At 37.3% G+C, this 16,841-nt stretch overlaps 1 protein-coding gene across 1 annotated transcript in view; it reads right to left on the reverse strand.

Moving 5' to 3' along the window:
- The window catches only part of ALG6 (ALG6, alpha-1,3-glucosyltransferase), a 60,243-nt gene that overhangs the window by 26,029 nt on the left and 17,373 nt on the right, over nt 1-16,841 (reverse strand). Inside the window, exons 3-8 of the mRNA XM_006862466.1 lie at nt 12,138-12,227; nt 10,486-10,574; nt 8,549-8,631; nt 7,198-7,262; nt 2,560-2,751; nt 1,678-1,813 (exon numbers count right to left, since the gene is read on the reverse strand). Of these exons, the coding sequence (XP_006862528.1) occupies nt 1,678-1,813; nt 2,560-2,751; nt 7,198-7,262; nt 8,549-8,631; nt 10,486-10,574; nt 12,138-12,227 (655 nt within the window). The remainder of the gene's footprint in view (nt 1-1,677; nt 1,814-2,559; nt 2,752-7,197; nt 7,263-8,548; nt 8,632-10,485; nt 10,575-12,137; nt 12,228-16,841) is intronic.

The raw sequence follows: 16,841 nt of genomic DNA on the forward strand, positions 1-16,841 counted from the left end.
GAGACTTGAATTTTTTCTTCAGTTCCCCCAGCTTGAGAAATGCTGACCGTGTTCTTCCCTTTTGGTTTTCTAACTCTAAATCTTTGCACATTTTATTATAGTATTTGGCTTTATCTTCTCGAGCTGATCTTTGAAATTTTCTGTTCAGCTCTTGCACCTGAACAGTGTGAGGTTAGGTGCACACATTGGAAAGTTCCAATCATAGGTTTCACACATACTTGTTATGTGGACCTCCAACCTCAGATTTCATATCTATAAAGTGGGGATACTAATATCTGTCTCACAGAGTTTGTAAGGATCAAATTAAATTACGACCTAATAAGTGGCAGTAATAATACTGTTGCCAGTGAATAAGGAAGATCGTAGAAGAATTGATGCCTTTGAGTTGTGGTGTTGGAGGAGAATACTGAAAGTGCCACGGACTGCCAAAAGGACCAATAGATCTGTTTTGGAAGAAGTGCAGCCAGGGTGCTCCTTGGAGGCCAAGATGGCTAAACTTCGTCTCTCATACTTTGGACATGTTGTCAGGAGGGAACAGTCGCTGGAGAAGGATGTCATGCTGGGTAAGATGGACGGTCAGAGAAAAACAGGAAGACCCCCAACTAGATCGATCGGTGGCATCATTGATGGCGTCAAGTGTGGCAGCGGTAGTGAGTTTGGTCCAGGATCGGACATTGTTTCGTTCGGCTGTGCATGGGTCACTATGAGTCGGTTCCGACTCGATGGCACCTGACAACAACAACATTGTTGTATGCCATCAAATTGGTTCTGACTCATAGAGACTCTGTACAGAGTTTCCAAGATGGGTCTGAACAGCGGACCCTGCAGTCCACTGCTGATCCTACAGCGTCACACCAGGACACATCATGACAACGTATCATCATCGTCACTATCATCCTTCTCACTAGCACACAGTCCTGCTCCTTCACAACACCAAACTCTTTCTTAGTCTTTTTCAAAATACTGCCACAACTTCTTTCTTGGTCCAGTAAAAGACATTTATATTAACTTATGCATTCAGAAATTAGAAAGATAGATCAGTTTTTCTAATTATTTTAAATGAAGTGTTTATTCAAAAGCAAATTGTCTATAACTATGTTGTCTCTGGCATATTTTATTGAAAGCCTTTTTTTTCCCCAGAAAAATTATGTGCTTAATTTAATTACTGAACCTAAATTATCAAATTAGTCACTTAATAAAAGTTAAATAATAGTGGTTAAATGAGCATTAAATGAAATAAACTGCAAGATTTTCAGTCAAAAACACTGTGATAAGAGTTATATATAGCTCATTAGTAATTATAAGTTCTTTCTGAAGCAAACATGATTACTAGGTTCACAAATAATTTCCTAAGGCTGAAAAGAGAATATAACCTAAAATGGACAGAGTTGTTAACTTTGTAGCCGCAACTTCTCCTGCTTTTATTATGGGCCCTATTTCATTAGAAAAATGAAATGGAACTGATGATGGCATAAATATTATCTATCCATGTAATGTTCTAGAAAATGCCAGCTGAGCTATGGGTTATCTACTGGATTAAATAACTGGCAAGAAATGACTGCAGGAAGAGAGCAGCTGAAGTTACTATTCCATGTGTGTCTTTTACATGAAACCCCCTAAGGTCACAGGGAAGACAGTACAACAGAAGGGAATTAAGAACACGGCTTTTAAACATACCTCAAATAATCCACGATCAACTGGGAAAAGTCTTCTTAGAACTTGCAGAGTTTGTTCTCTTTCTGCAAGGAATGGCAGCCAACAGAGAATGAAAGAAGCCACCACGGTACAAGCTAACTTGATCAACAACAGAAACCTAGAACAAAAACAGAAGCACAAAGTAAGATTAGGAGAGGATTAACAATTCTGAGAAATCGATCTGAGTCTCACTAAATATAATAAATGCAAACGCATAGTTAATGAGAATCTATGTTAACATTATAGGTTTCAGATAGGAGTCTGCTCAGATCAGAGGTAAGAAAGTCACAGCTGCTAAGAAGTTACTTTTCCAACTCACAGACTTGCTGTTAGTTAACATTGATTTAGGGGCCTTTCCTATGGGGATTAGGGAATGCAGCCATAGAAAAAAAATATCAACTTGGAATTTATTTCCTATAAGAGTATAATGTAATATTTATTATTTAAAGGTACGAAATCTTACAGCAATGCTTTAACATGATAATAATCTACACTGCTTCCAGTAAATGTACATTGATCAACATAGCTCTCTTGTTGTTGTTATGTTCTGTGGAGTCAGTTCTGACTCATAGCGACCCTGTACAGGGTTTCCGAGGCTGTAAATCTTTATGGGTGCAGAAAGCCTCATCTTTCTCCGGTGGAACAGTTGGTAGTTTCGAACTGCTGACCGTGAGATTAGTAGCCCAATTTGTAAGCACTACGCTACCAGTTCTCTAGGTAAGAAAATTTAAAAGCATATATAACATGATTTAATTTCTCTTCCTTTTCACCCTACAGACAAAAATAAATTATTATAAAAGCAAAGTGAAATAAGTTCTCTTAAGTAATTCTTGTTTTTAATTCCAGTGTTTAAAAACCACTCACCCCTTTCCTTTAATGCCTTTTTTAAAACACTTGCCAAGTAAAAAACAAAAAAATGGCAAGGAGTGGTAAAGTTCCATCTGTTTGTAATTTATAGCTAAGCAAAATGCCAGTGACCCTAGCAGGTCCCAGTCATAAGACACGCCAAGAACACCCCACAAAGCAAAGCCAAGACTCACAGAATTATATATGTTCCTGTGTTAAGGAAATTAGTTCAATAATTAATAAAGACAGATTGCATTTGATAGAGCACATTTCTTATAAGCTTTTAAAACACATACAATAAAAGATATTTCTAAATAGAAATGAAATGTCCTGGAGTGATACAAACATTTGAAAATACATAATGGTCTCAAATATTAAATTAATTGCTACACAAAGCAATGGATTTGTTTATTCAAAAGAGGTCTAAATAGTTAACACAGATTTGTTTCTGTTAGGTTACTTCACAGTATTACTATCACAACATACTAAAATAATAATACTCCAAAGTTAAATTAAAAAACAGAAAAACTTCTTTGAGACATCATTATTGTTGTTGTTAAGTGCTGTTGAGTCGGTTCCAACTCATAGCAACCCTGTATAGGCCTCTAGTGTTTAAAAACCACTCACCCCTTTCCTGTAAGGCCTTGTCTGCATCAATAATATTAACTAATACATATAACTGGCTGGATGGTGCTATAGAATAAGCACTTAACCACAAGGTCGATTTTACTCACTAGGTTGGCAGTTCAAACCCAAGAGTCACTCCCCAGGAACCCTATACAGGATAGCTATGAGTCGGAAGCTACTTGATGACACTTAACAACATCAAGCGACTAATAATAACACTGTTATGCAAAGGTAAAGCAAAAAAGTATTGTTATGGGTTTATTTACATGCAGTGGTTCATCCCAAACAAAGGGTGTTTAAACATGTCTCTGAGATCAGTTCTCTCAGTAATGCACTTGCCTTAGACTCATGAAGGGACCTTCTAAAAAAAATGCCCAATCAAAACAGTGGCCTCCAAGAGGATCTGCTGGACCAGTTAAATTCAAGGCAGAGTGACCAGTTCAGAAGGTTATGGTGACTGTTGTGATTCCAAAGAGGTACTCTTCATAATTTTTTTTCAAAGGACATCATAGGGGCTTAGTGGGAAGAAATTTTACAAAAATTGAAAACTACATTGGTGAGGAAAAGGCCACGAAAGTTGTGCTGAGGAATTGTTTTCCATCACAACGACGCTCCTGCTCATTCTTTGAGGGCAGCAAGGACTGTCCTAGGAGAATTTCACTGGACAACCTTAGACCTGATCTTGACTCTTTTGACTTCCCGTTGCTCCCCAAACTCAAAGAAAATTTAAGAGGAATACAATTTGAGTTTCTGGAGGATGTCAAAACTGCCACTTTGGTATGGTGTAATTCAAAGCATGCAGAATTCTTTGGGGGTAGGGTTAGAAATAGAAACACTGCCTTCAGAAGTGTATAGATGTAGATGGAGTAGATGCTGAGAAACAACAGTTTCACATACTGCTATTTTTGTTCAATAAAGGTTTCTATGATTTTGTAGCAAAACTTTCTGACTTGCCCTCATATCCAAACATCACAACTAGCTCTTCAAAAATGGATAGCTAAGCATTCCTATTTATTTACCCCTCTCCTTCCTGAGACTCCCTTAAAGTAATAATATTAAAAGAGAGAGAATAAGAACGGTATAAATTCACAACCATAAAGAAAACTGGAGGGCACATTTTAATAGATGACAAAGATTTCTGTCTAGGCGATAGAAAAGTGGTATCAAAGAAAACAGGGTAGAAGAAGCACAGCTTAGAGAATGTTTGGAAGAGACTCCCAGGCAAGCAAAGAGCCAATCCACCCTGTAAGACTCAACAACTTTGGAAACAGCAAGTAGGTTGAAGTGCTTGAATAATATGTGGACAAGAAAGCAAGGGGATGAACTGAGTATTTACAGATGGAGAAATCAAATCCCACCCCAGCTCTATTTAGCAGCCTCACATTTACCTCCTGGAAATGAAAGAAAAAGTCTTTATCCAAAAGAAATGGAGTAAACTGTCTGGAGTAGCTGGTGAGAAGTTAGCACTGCAGCATAAAACCCACCACATTCTGCCATTTAAGCATCCCACAGTGCACACTGGCTAGCTCCCTACAACAGACCAATCATACACAATAATGTATCACATACAGCCTTCTACCGCATTCTGAAATAACAGGATCATGTAGACATTAAAGGAACACCTATGACATGATAGAAAAGGATCAAAATTAAAATGTGAAACAAGTGACCTTGTAAGAATACAGATAATTCAGGAAATCAGATAGAACATTTAAAAATCCCTCCTAATTATAAATTTAAAATATGATTATAAACACAAATGAAATTAAGTATGTCTTAGAGACAAAATCAAGAAAATCTTCCACCAAGAGCAGAGGTCCCTGGAACCATCAAGGGAGAAGATCGGGGTATAGGACCCTACCGGGAGAAGCAGTGACGTCAGAGATGGAGGCAGATATGATGACGTGAAGAGATGGAGCGGCTGGGGGTTCTAGACCCAGAGAGGGAGAAGGGCTGTGTGCTGATGACCAAGGGGCAGGCTTGCTGGGTGTACCCTTTGATTCTTTGATGATGCATGGAGGGGATTGAAACCATGGCAATGAAATGATATACGATAGGATGAGTGTAAAGCTAATGTTCTCCCATGTAAACTATTACATAATTCATAATAAACACTTAAAAAAAAAAGAAAGAAAGAAAGAAAATCTTCCAAATCACAAAAGAAAAAGCAGAGAAATGCTCAAGAACTCTTTGATCTAACATCTGACTGATACAAGGGAACTTCAAAAAGTTCACAGAGGTGCTGCCCTGCCATCTGTCCTGGCCGACTTGCCCGCCAAGCTACCCACCAATCCAGAACTGTGTGTATTCATGCAATGGAATACTGCAATGAAAGTGTATGAATTACAACTACATACAACATGAATAACTCCCGCAAACAAAACGTTGAACTAAAAACACCAAACATGAAGGAATACCTACTGTGAAAATTAAATTACATTACAGTATTAGTATGCAGCGAACTCTGTGGTGGCTCTGTAGGATAAGCACTGGACTTTGAATCACAAGGTCAGAGGTTTGAGTCTACCAAACACCCTGCAGGAGTAAGATGAGGCTTTCCATTCCCACAAAGATTTACAGCCTCTGAAGCCCTGTTCTGGGTTGCTGAGTCAAAACTGACTTTATGGCACTTAACAGCACCACCATCATCTTTGGGAAAGGAGAAGGGAGCAGTATATGGGAAGGATACAGGGGTAGTCTTTTGGATATTGGCAATGATCTATTTCTTGACATAGAGAATAGTTTACCAGTGTACTGAGATGTACATTTATATTTTGTGTACTTTTCTACATGAGTGCTTCACTTCAAAATAGTTTTTAAAATTTGGTAACGACTGTTATTTTTTCTTTCTTTTACACCAGTATTCTTGATATTACCAGACTATTGGTTAGGCATAATCCATGATCCCACAAGCTTACATGTTATGGTTATTTTTATCCCCTCCCTCCAAAAAACCAAGCCAAACTGGGAAAGCTATAAATGATAATATATTTGGCAAAACCTTTGATAGATATGCAAATCAATTTAATGACAAATGAAAACATTTTAGCATCAAAATAGACTTATTAAGCCATTATGTTACCAGGCATTATGGTTCCTTTTTTTTCCTTTGGAACAGATAGTAACAGAACACAAATTTTAGATAACCAGGTATAGATTTTATAAAATTATCCTCTGAGATTAGTTTGTTTCTGAATATTCCTTCTTTTGGGGGGTCAAAAATATATATAATCATAAATCCACATGATGGTGGTGGTAGTAGTGTGTCATTGAGTCGGTTCTGACTCACAACAACCCTATATAGGGAACTGTAAGTCTTCACAGGAGCAGAGAGCTTCCTCTTTCTTCTGAGGAGTGGTTGGTGGATTCGAACTGCTAACCTTTTGGTTAGCAGTTCAACATGTAATAGATTTTAATTGTCCAATTAGTTTTAGTTTCCCAAAGTTTCCTAGATACCACTATCTATAGAGAATTGATTTGTTTTAGAAGTTAACAAACTGTTAAGATTATTTCCCTTTTTTTTAGGATCAGGTAAAATTTACAAAAGATAACACATGCTACACCTTTTTATAACAAGGAAGACATAACTATGCTTGGCACTCATATTCTAACTTCCCAGAAAGAGCTAATCAGGTGTTGTTGTGAGGTGACGTCGAGTCAGTTCCTACTCATAACACGACCACGTATGGGGTTTCTCAGTAGTGGCTGGTGGGTATGAACCACCAGCGGTTCAAAGCGACTTTGTGGTCGAGTACTTATCTTACAGCACCACACCAGGACCAATCGGTTACTAACATTTTATTCCCAAACCAAATAGGTGTGAAAAGCAATTCTACTTTTAATAAAGCTGTACTTTGTCCTTCAAATAAAAGCCTGGCTAACAGATTATTTTATATAATTGTGAAAATCATGTATATAGTCAAGTACCCTGGCAGATAAGGCATTATTAGAAGACAATATCAGACACAGTTGAGCCTAGACTTCAGAATATGCAATTAAAGATTTCCTTTTTCAATTAGTGAAGGATACTGAAAATGTCCATAGTCAATAAGAATAAGGCCTGGATACAGCAATATGCACAATGCATTAGCAATCTGTAAAGAAAAACATTGTGAAATTAGTAATCTGTTACTCAAACAGGATAACAGCATAGTTTGATTCAACACAGTAGCAAATGTTCCCTCTTTGCTAAGGTGTGATTTGCCTTCTGTTTACCATAATTTTCCATCCTTCATAAAACAACTATTTTAGTCACTACATTTTTATACAAGTGACAATAAAAAAGAAAATTCACTAAAAGGCATTTGTTCAGAGGAAGTACTTTTAGATATACATATCAGAGAGGTTAATCTAATAATTAAAACTATCAGCAATGATTAAAAAAGTATCTGGTAATTGTAAATACGAGGGAATATAGTGACTTTATAACAAATGCTTTACAGCTTAGTCATTCCATACACTAGTTCAAAATTAAGATTTTCCAGTTAAGCAAAAAACTCAGCATGCTATGTAGTTCAACAGGACATATCTTCTCAAATTCAACAGATACACTATGGTGGTAGTGCTGGTGACTGTGCACCTTGGAGTCAGTCCCGACTCACAATGATCCTGTATAGGCTTTCCAAGACTTTAAATCTTTATGGACGAGAACAGAAAACCTCCTCTTTTTTCCGAGGAGTGGATGGTAGCTTCAAACTGCTGACCTTACAGTTAGCAGCCCAACTCATAACCCACTACACTATCAGGGCCCCTATATCTTATGATTGTTGTTATTGTTAAATGCCGTCAAATAGGTTACGACTCATAGTGATCCTGTATAGGGTTTCCAAGGAGCAGCTGGTGGGTTTACAGCCAACCTTGTGGTTTAAACCGACCTTGTGGTCCAATGCTTTATCTCACAGCACCACACTAGGACTCCACATATTATGGTTGCTATTGTTGTTAAACCCCATCTACTTGTTTTCAACTCATAGCAACCCTGTATAGGGGTTCCAAGGAGTGGCTAGTACGTCTGAACCACTGACCTTGTAGTACTGACTTTGAGGTCCGGTGCTTTACCCAATAGCGCCACACCAGTACTTCACATATATTATACATATTTGTTGGTGTTCTTAGGTGCCATCCAGTCAGTTCTGAACCAGAGGGACCCTGAATAGGGTTTCCAAGGAGCAGTTAGTAAGCTTGAACCACTAACTTTGTGATTCAAACCTACTTTGCAGTACAGCTATATACATAGGGCATCAAAATAATTACTGTAAGAGAAGTTGATATATTCTAAATAAAAATTAATTATTCTATCTATTCCTAACGGCATGGCTTCCTTAAAATTTATACTTAATGGTCAACCTACTAAAGAAACCATTTCAGAGATGAAACTTACCTTTCCTTTAGTTGAAGTTTCTTTTAAGCAACAACAGTATAAAATCACTGCAGGTATGTAAATCAGCAAATCAGCAATGAAAACTGAAAAAGCAAGCAATAGTTAAAATAGCTCAGTAAGAGCCCAATAGGAGTTACAGTAACCCATTACTGCCTCCTTCCACCCAAACCTGATTGGGAATTCTGTTAACACAAGATCCCTACCTACTCAGCACAAGTTTGTTATGTAACTAGCCTTGTAATTCTCCGCATCTCTGCCTTATTTGAATTGATATAGTCCTAGGAGTCTCTTTTCTTAATTGTCTCTCACAAATTTGCATGTTAAATTAATTAGATATAATCCAAGATGCCTTTTTTCTTTGTCCTGATTTGCTCTTAAAAATTAAGAATGCTCAAAGTAAAGGAAGACATTTCCCTCCCTCAATATTTGTATACTCAAGTGTGATGTAAAGAAAACTTCTCAAATGTGGTGATGCATAAAAAGGATGGATAATCCTTTTAAAATGCTAAGTGAATGCTTATAAAAATGTATATAAACCTTTACTAATTAATGCATAAAAAGCTTGAGGAAGAAATTAAATATTTTTTAAAGAAATCATTCATAATTCTGAATGAATGTTCAGTCCTTTTAAGATACAGTTTAACATAGCTGTCTTACATAGCTGTCCAAAGGGCCTATTTTTCTCTGACTGTACTACATTAAGTATAAAGTCCACAATAAAGGAAGTGATCAACTTTCTGTGTTATTCTGCATGTGACATGTTCAACTCCAGAGACCATATTTAAGATGACGCTGACAAACTAGAATCTATCCAAAAGTGGCTTCAAAACCACAATCACATTCAACAAAATGATCTTCTAAAGAACAGCTACAATATCTATAAACACTTAACCTGGAGAAGAGATGACTCTAAATGTCTGCAGAATGTTTGGTATATAAAGATTGGACTTACTTTTTCTGTGGCACAAAGATGTATAATTTATGTGTTCAAGATGCATAAAAAAGAACTTTTACATATTTCAGGGATCTTGGGACATAGTGCAGGCTTTCTCTAAAGGGTACCACCAAAAAAAGAAAAACCCACTGCCATCAAGACAATTCCATCTTATACCAACCCTAGACTAGAACTGCTCCACAGGGCTTCTGAGACCCAAAGGCCTTATGGGAGCAGACAGCTTCATCCTTCTCCCATGGAGCAGCTAATGGGTTTGAACCACCAACCTTGTGTTAGCAGCCCAATGCTTCACCCACTGTGCCACCATGGGCCCATTACAGATCATAGTCCCCTGCAAATAGAGGTCTTGGTTTAAATGCTGACTCATCATGTGTTGAGTAAGCAGCTAGTTCAGAGAAGATTTAAACTTTGGTGATAGAGGGTGATTATCTCATGGGCCTGAGATTCCATGACTGGCTCACCAGGAAACAAGAGAAAATTCTGACCAAATTTAGACTAAATAAGGCAAAGATCCAGGCTAGCATTAAAGTGTAAATCACATGAAGTTCTAAAGAAATCTAACACAGTAGATGCCCAATAAACATCTGTCTAGTGAACTCCTTAATTTAACAACAATGTATGAGATACAGCTGTAAAGTTTACTTTAAGGAAAAGATGAAAAGGACTTATTATAATTGGGATGTTACAACAGCAGCTGAAACAACTAAAGTCTCAAACTATAGTTATCTGACCTCAGGGAAATTAGTTAGTTCATTCCACTGTTCTTCAGCTTAAAATACGGATAATAATAGTATTTACCTCATATACAGATTCAAAGAATTAAGTAAGATAATAAATATAAAGCACCCAGAATTATTCCTCTCCATTTTTAATAGTCACACAATTTAAAATGTCAATGAGTACAATAATGATACCTTTTATCAGTCTGTCCAAAATTTCTAAAAATCTCAAATTTTACTCTCAATATCTACTGCTCTTTTACCTGTTGCACGCATAAAGAGTTTATGTGCCTGACTCTCATAGCCACGTGATGTATGGAGAGCAATCCAGTCTGGATTTATAAATTCTGCCCTGTAAACAAAAACATATATATACATACTTTATTCCTCTATCACTTTGAGCAATAAAGAAATCTAATAACATGTAAATTTGAGAATTAGTATTGGTCTTATAAAGCAATACAGCTAAAACGTAAACTTAGCTTTTGTTTTTTAATCATATGAAACTTACTTAAACTATCAAACAGGGTCTGTCTTGCTCCTCTTTCAAGAAAACCATATGACATGAACTATGAGCCCTATTTTCACAGTTCTTCCGGTATAAAAACAATCTTCTGTGTCATACTTTATTTATAAAATACATTCGTTGAAAGAACAATATACTAGAATTGACCAGAAGATCGTATTTTATCTTTCATAATCTTCAGTTACCGTAAGAGTAGGCTACAATAAACAGTTATTAATTATAAAATCACTGCATTAAACTAAAAACAACATTAAATATAAAGATTGTAATCATATTACATTACCCTAAACACTGTAACATATAACTGACTGTCATGAAGTTTGGGATCTTATTCTGATTCCATGAAGCAAATTTTTTATAAAATATGAAATAGTTAAAGTTGAAATAATAAAATAAGTAAGATGATTTCAGACAATTTAATATTAAGTTCCTCAAATTTCTCCTGACACACTTCAAAAGTTTGTGATGGATGCCAGTACACAGTAGAACTGGGTCTCCAAAATAAAATTCAGCAACTTTATAAGGAGCATTGGGGGTGCCGTGGCTAAGCACTGGGCAATCAAATGCAAAGTCAACAGTTCAAACCATTCTATTTCTTTAAGAGGAGGAAATTTCAGTCCCCACCTTCAATCACAGAGTGAAACACTAAAGTAATTCTAGTTTAGTCAGAATTAACATTTGAACTGATATTTTCCCTTTACTTAGGGACATTCCAGAAAAAAATGTTTCAATCCAAAATTAACTCATATATTCAGTATAGTTCACACTAGTCCATATGTAGTGGGTAACAACTTTATTTCAAAATAAAGCTGGATTTTTGCCTTTTTTTTTCCAGCCTGTCCTACAAAGAAATTATAGAAATGTCTAACCTCTTATTTAGTCTCTTTCTAGAAGGAGCCCTGGTGGCATAGTGGGTTGCAGTTGGGCTGCCATACCTATCAGCACAAGATCAGCAGTTCAGATCTACCAGTCGCTCTACAGGAGAAAGATGAGGCTTTCTGCTCCCATAAAGATGGACAGCCTTGCAAACCTTAAGGGTCCATATGAGTTGGAATCAACTCTGTGGCACACAAGTACCACCACCAACAGCAGTTACCTTTTTAACAATTTGGTTATAATGTCATAGTGCTTTACAAACCATATACAACAGTAGCTACAAACAATTACTATTCAACAAAGGCAGATCACACTGTTTTTAACTATGTTTACTAATATCTACTAAGTGCCGTTGAGTTGTTTGTGACTCATAGCAACCCTGGTTTCCAATGAGCAGCTGGTGGGTTTGAACTGTTGAGCTTGTGGTTCACAGTACAGTGCTGATCCTATAACACCACACCAGGAGTCATAAAGGTATACATGTTATAAGTTACACAAAAGAGAAAAACTTACGCATATGAACATAAGAGACTATGGTAGGCTGTAAGAGGTGGGTAATCTAGTCCCCAGTACTGCAAATCATTATCACTGCTGTTAAAATACCTGTAAAAATGAAAAAGAAGGTACTATTTCATTAACCAATATTCAAGACATACTTAATTGTAGGAGCTCTTATTTCCCTCCACCACTGGTCTGTCTATGGTGGCGTGTGTGTTGCTGCAATTCTGGAAGCTAGACCACAGGTATTTTAAATACCTGTGATCAGCAGGGCCACCCATAGCACACAGGTTTGAGCCGAGCTTCCAGATTAAAACAGACTAGAAAGAAGGAGGCACGGGTTACTTCCAAATATTTAGTCACTGAAAAGCCACTCACATTGGAAGTCACTCAAAATATGACTGGAGAGGAGCTGCCTCCTCAAAATAGTCATGATGATGATAATTGAGTAATGCTTTCAGGACCTTCTTTTGCTGATAGGACACAACTCAAAATGAGGAGAAACACTTGTAAGCATCCATTAATAATAATCAGAACATAGTATGAATATAGTACATAGTACAAAGTATGAATCTAGGAAAATTAGAAGTTATCAAAAATGAAATGGAATGAGTAAATATCAATATCTTAGGCATCAGGGAGTTACAGTGGACTGGTATTGGCCATTTTGAGTACAACAATCACATGATTTACTATGCCAGGAATGACATACATATTAAAGACGAATGGTTTCACAATCCTCATCCAAAAGAACATTTCAAGATCCATCTTAAAGTATAATGCTATGACAGGATAATATCCACACACCTACAAGGAAGCCCCGATCAATCATCTGTCATTTTATCGTACAATGATGACTTGCATGTTGCTGTGATTCTGGAAGCTATGCCATGGTATTTTAAATACCAGCAGGGTCAGCCAGGGTGGACAGGTTTCAGTTCAGCTTCCAGATGAAGACAGACTAGGAAGGAGAGATAGACTACTTGCAAATATTTAGTCACTGAAAGCCTTAAGAATAGTAGTGGAACACTATCAGCACCAGAATATTGAATACTGAAGCATGATGAAGAGCACCAGAATACTGTGAGATATAGTGCTGGACAATGAGCCCCTCATGTTGGAAGGCACTCAAAACGCGACTGGGGAAGAACCGCCTCCTCAAAGTACAGTTGACCATGATGATGCGAATGGAGTAAAGCCTTCGGGACCTTCATTACTCGATGGTGCACAACTCAAAATGAAGAGAAACAGTTGGAAACATCCATTAATAATTGGAACACGGAATGTACAAAGTATGAATCTAGGAAAACTGAAAGTTGTCAAAAATGGTCTTCCTTATTTACTGTCCAACTTTTGCATGCATAACTAGGGTGCACACTATTAATATGCAGTTCAATATGAAGTTCTTGCATGAAACGCTGATAAAGGAGTTAGACAGACACAGTCGCCAATACTGTCAATACAAAATATAAACAGTTAGCCAGTTCTAAGAGAATAACCTACCAGGCTATTAGTCAATAAGTCCTATCATTACTATAAGAACATTTTCAATAAAAATGACACATGCATAAATTTCAATGACGCTGTAGCCACAGCCACCACATAATGAGCACTTACTACGTCAGTCATTTTTCTAATTATTTTACATGTGTTGTTTTATTCAAACTTCACAAAGACCCTGGGAAATGTGTATTTTTATAATCACCACTTTGTAAGTGATAAAGTTGAGACACAGAAAGTTAAATAATGTGCCAAAAGTTACACAGCTAGTAAATGGTAGTGGTAGGATTTGAACTCAGGAAGTCTAAATCTAGTATCTATACTCTTCACCACTAAGCTATTTCTTTTTACAACTTGTATATTCATAACAGCGAACCACCGGGAAACCTCTAGGTAAGCTTGTATATATAAAATTCAGGCTAGTCACCACTGCTCATGAGATGAAGGGCAATAACAATTAAGAAAGACTACTATGAAATCATAGTGGTGTGCTGCTAATCCCAAGGTCAGTGGTTCAAACCCACCAGCTGCTCTGCAGGGAACAGATGAGACTATCTGCTTGTATACTGATTTAAAGTCTCAGAGCCCTAAGGAGCCATTCTTCTTTTGTCTTATAGGGTTGCTATGCATCAGCATCAACAGGCTAGAAGTGGGTTTAGTTTTTAGATTTTGTGAATTTCTCTGAGTTCTGAAAGAAAAAAAAAAGGTCCCATATATACTGCACCATGAAACCAGTGAAGCGCTGAGCTGGCCTCCTCCTTTGTAATACACAAACAAAGCCACAGAACTGAGATGGTGTGAAAAAGAACGCATAAGCATTCATTCAACAAACATTTTTGAGGATCTACAAGGTGTGCCATGCCTTATACAACATGGAAGACATTCAAAGATACTGGAACCAAAAGGAAACATTTGAAGTTTTCAGAGTTGAAAACTAATCCTATTACTACAGGCTTCTCTCCTGAATCCTGTTTTTGTTGTTGTTGTTATGTGCCGTGGAGTCGGTTCTGACTCATAGTGACCCTGTACATGGTTTCCGAGGCTGTAAATCTTTACGGGAGCAGAAAGCCTCATCTTCCTCCCGCGGAACAGCTGGTAGTTTCGAACTGCTGATCTTAAGGTTACGAATCCTGTTTTTAGCCATCTGTTATTACCAAGACTCTTTTCACCCCTTGCTATAAAAATGGTGAATTTTAGTGGGAAAAGTGGTGGATGAGACAAAAAAAAAGACTCAATTTGAGTCCACGATGGTGCTTCCACAGAAGTTTAGAGGAACTTCGAAGGCTTGTTATATTGTTCTATCATCAAAAGTTCCTACATTAGTATTGTATTAGAGATGGTAACATAGAATATGGATAACATTCAGGATAATGAACTTCCAAAGAGAATCAAACAAAATGCAAGGCAATAGACACACAGAATCAGTAAGGAGGAGGTGAGAAAGCTCCAGATAAAGAAAAGAGCAGACGTCCCTTTTATATGTACTTTCAAATAATCTATATTAACTAAAATAAACAACCCACGTCTGTGAGTTTGTCATACTGTGGTGGCTTGCATGTTGCTGTGATGTTGAAGGCTTTAACACTGAGGTATCAACTGCCAGCATGATTACCCGTGGTGGGCAGGTTTCAGAGGAGCTTCCAGATTAAAAACAGACTAGGAAGAAGGACTAGGTGGTCTACTTTTGAGAAATTTGTCACTGAAAATTTCATGAACAGTAGTTAAACAGTCTGACATAATGCCAGAATATGAGCCCCTCAGATTGGAAGGCATTCAAAATACAACTGAGAGATGAGAGGGAAGGAGCCTCCATCCAATCCCCTGTGTATGCAGGGTTGATAGGGACAAGCAACTTAGACATTGGCTACCTAAAGTGAGGGGGCTATAATGACACGAAGTGGCGGGTTTACATATTTTCAAGAGGGAGTTCACTTTCAGAGTGTGCGGAGGAAGGGAGAATGCCCACTGAATAGTTTTCATCTGGTCTAGACAAGTCTAGTGAAAAGAGATGTTGAAAAGATTCTTATGATTCAATAGTGAATAATTGTTATCATGACTAATTGTGACTGTCTCAACTGTAAAGGTAGAAGTTTTGTAACATAAAGAAAGAAGTAGTTAATCTTATATTCCAGGAACAGAGGATCCTAGGACCATTAAGGGAGAAAAGCATGAGCAGAACATGGGATCCTATCTAGAGAAACACTGACACCAGAGATGGAGGCAGAGATGATGACATGGAGAGAAAGAGCAGCTGAGAACTCCAGACTCATGGAAAGAGAAAGGCTGTATGCTGCGGACACGAGGTACACTTGAAATGTGCCTTTTGGTTGTTTAAATGATTATATATCCCTTAGTGTTTTTGTGTATATCCCCCCGCAAAAAAAAAAAAAACAGAGGGAATAGAAGCAAATACTGTTGAATGATGTTGCATGGAGGAGATTGTAATCATTGCAATGAATACAAAATACAATAGGAACAATGTAAAACCAATGTTATCCCATGTAAACTATCACTCAAGTTACAATAAAAACTTAAAAAATAAAAATAGCTATACTATATGAAGAAGATTGCTGCATCAGGAATGGGAGGAAGAAGGCTCATTAATAACTTTTAATATTCAGGTGCCACAACCTTACTTGCTGAAAGCGAAAACGACTTGAGGCACTTGCTGATGAACACCAAAAATACAGCCTTTAGTATGGATTACAACTCAGGGTAAAGAAAACAAAAATCCTCATAATTGGATCATAGCTACATCATGGTAAATGGAAAGAAGATTGAAATTTTCAAGGATTTCATTTTATTTGGTTCCATAATCAATGCTCATGGAAGCAGCATTGAAGAATATATGGCACTGAGCAAATCTAATGTAAAAGACCTCTTTAAAGTGTTAAGGAGCAAAGATGTCACTTTGTGGACTAGGTGCAAGTGACTTAAGCCATGGGATTTTCAATTGTCTCACAGGCCTGTGAAAGCTGGAAACTTATTAAAGAAGACAAGGAAGAATTGATGCATCTGAATTATAGTGCTGGTAAAGAACAAACAAATCTGTCATGCAAGAAGTACAGCCAGAATGCTCCTTGGAAGCCAGGATGGCCAGACTTCATCTCACATACTTTGAACATGTTGCCCGGAGGGACCAGTGCCTGGAAAAGGACATAATGGTTGGTAAAGTAGAGGGTCAGAGAAAGATCCCAAATAACACAGACTGACACAGTG

Source organism: Chrysochloris asiatica, unplaced genomic scaffold, assembly GCF_000296735.1.
Source record: "Chrysochloris asiatica unplaced genomic scaffold, ChrAsi1.0 scaffold00048, whole genome shotgun sequence".
Taxonomy (NCBI): Eukaryota; Metazoa; Chordata; class Mammalia; order Afrosoricida; family Chrysochloridae; genus Chrysochloris; species Chrysochloris asiatica.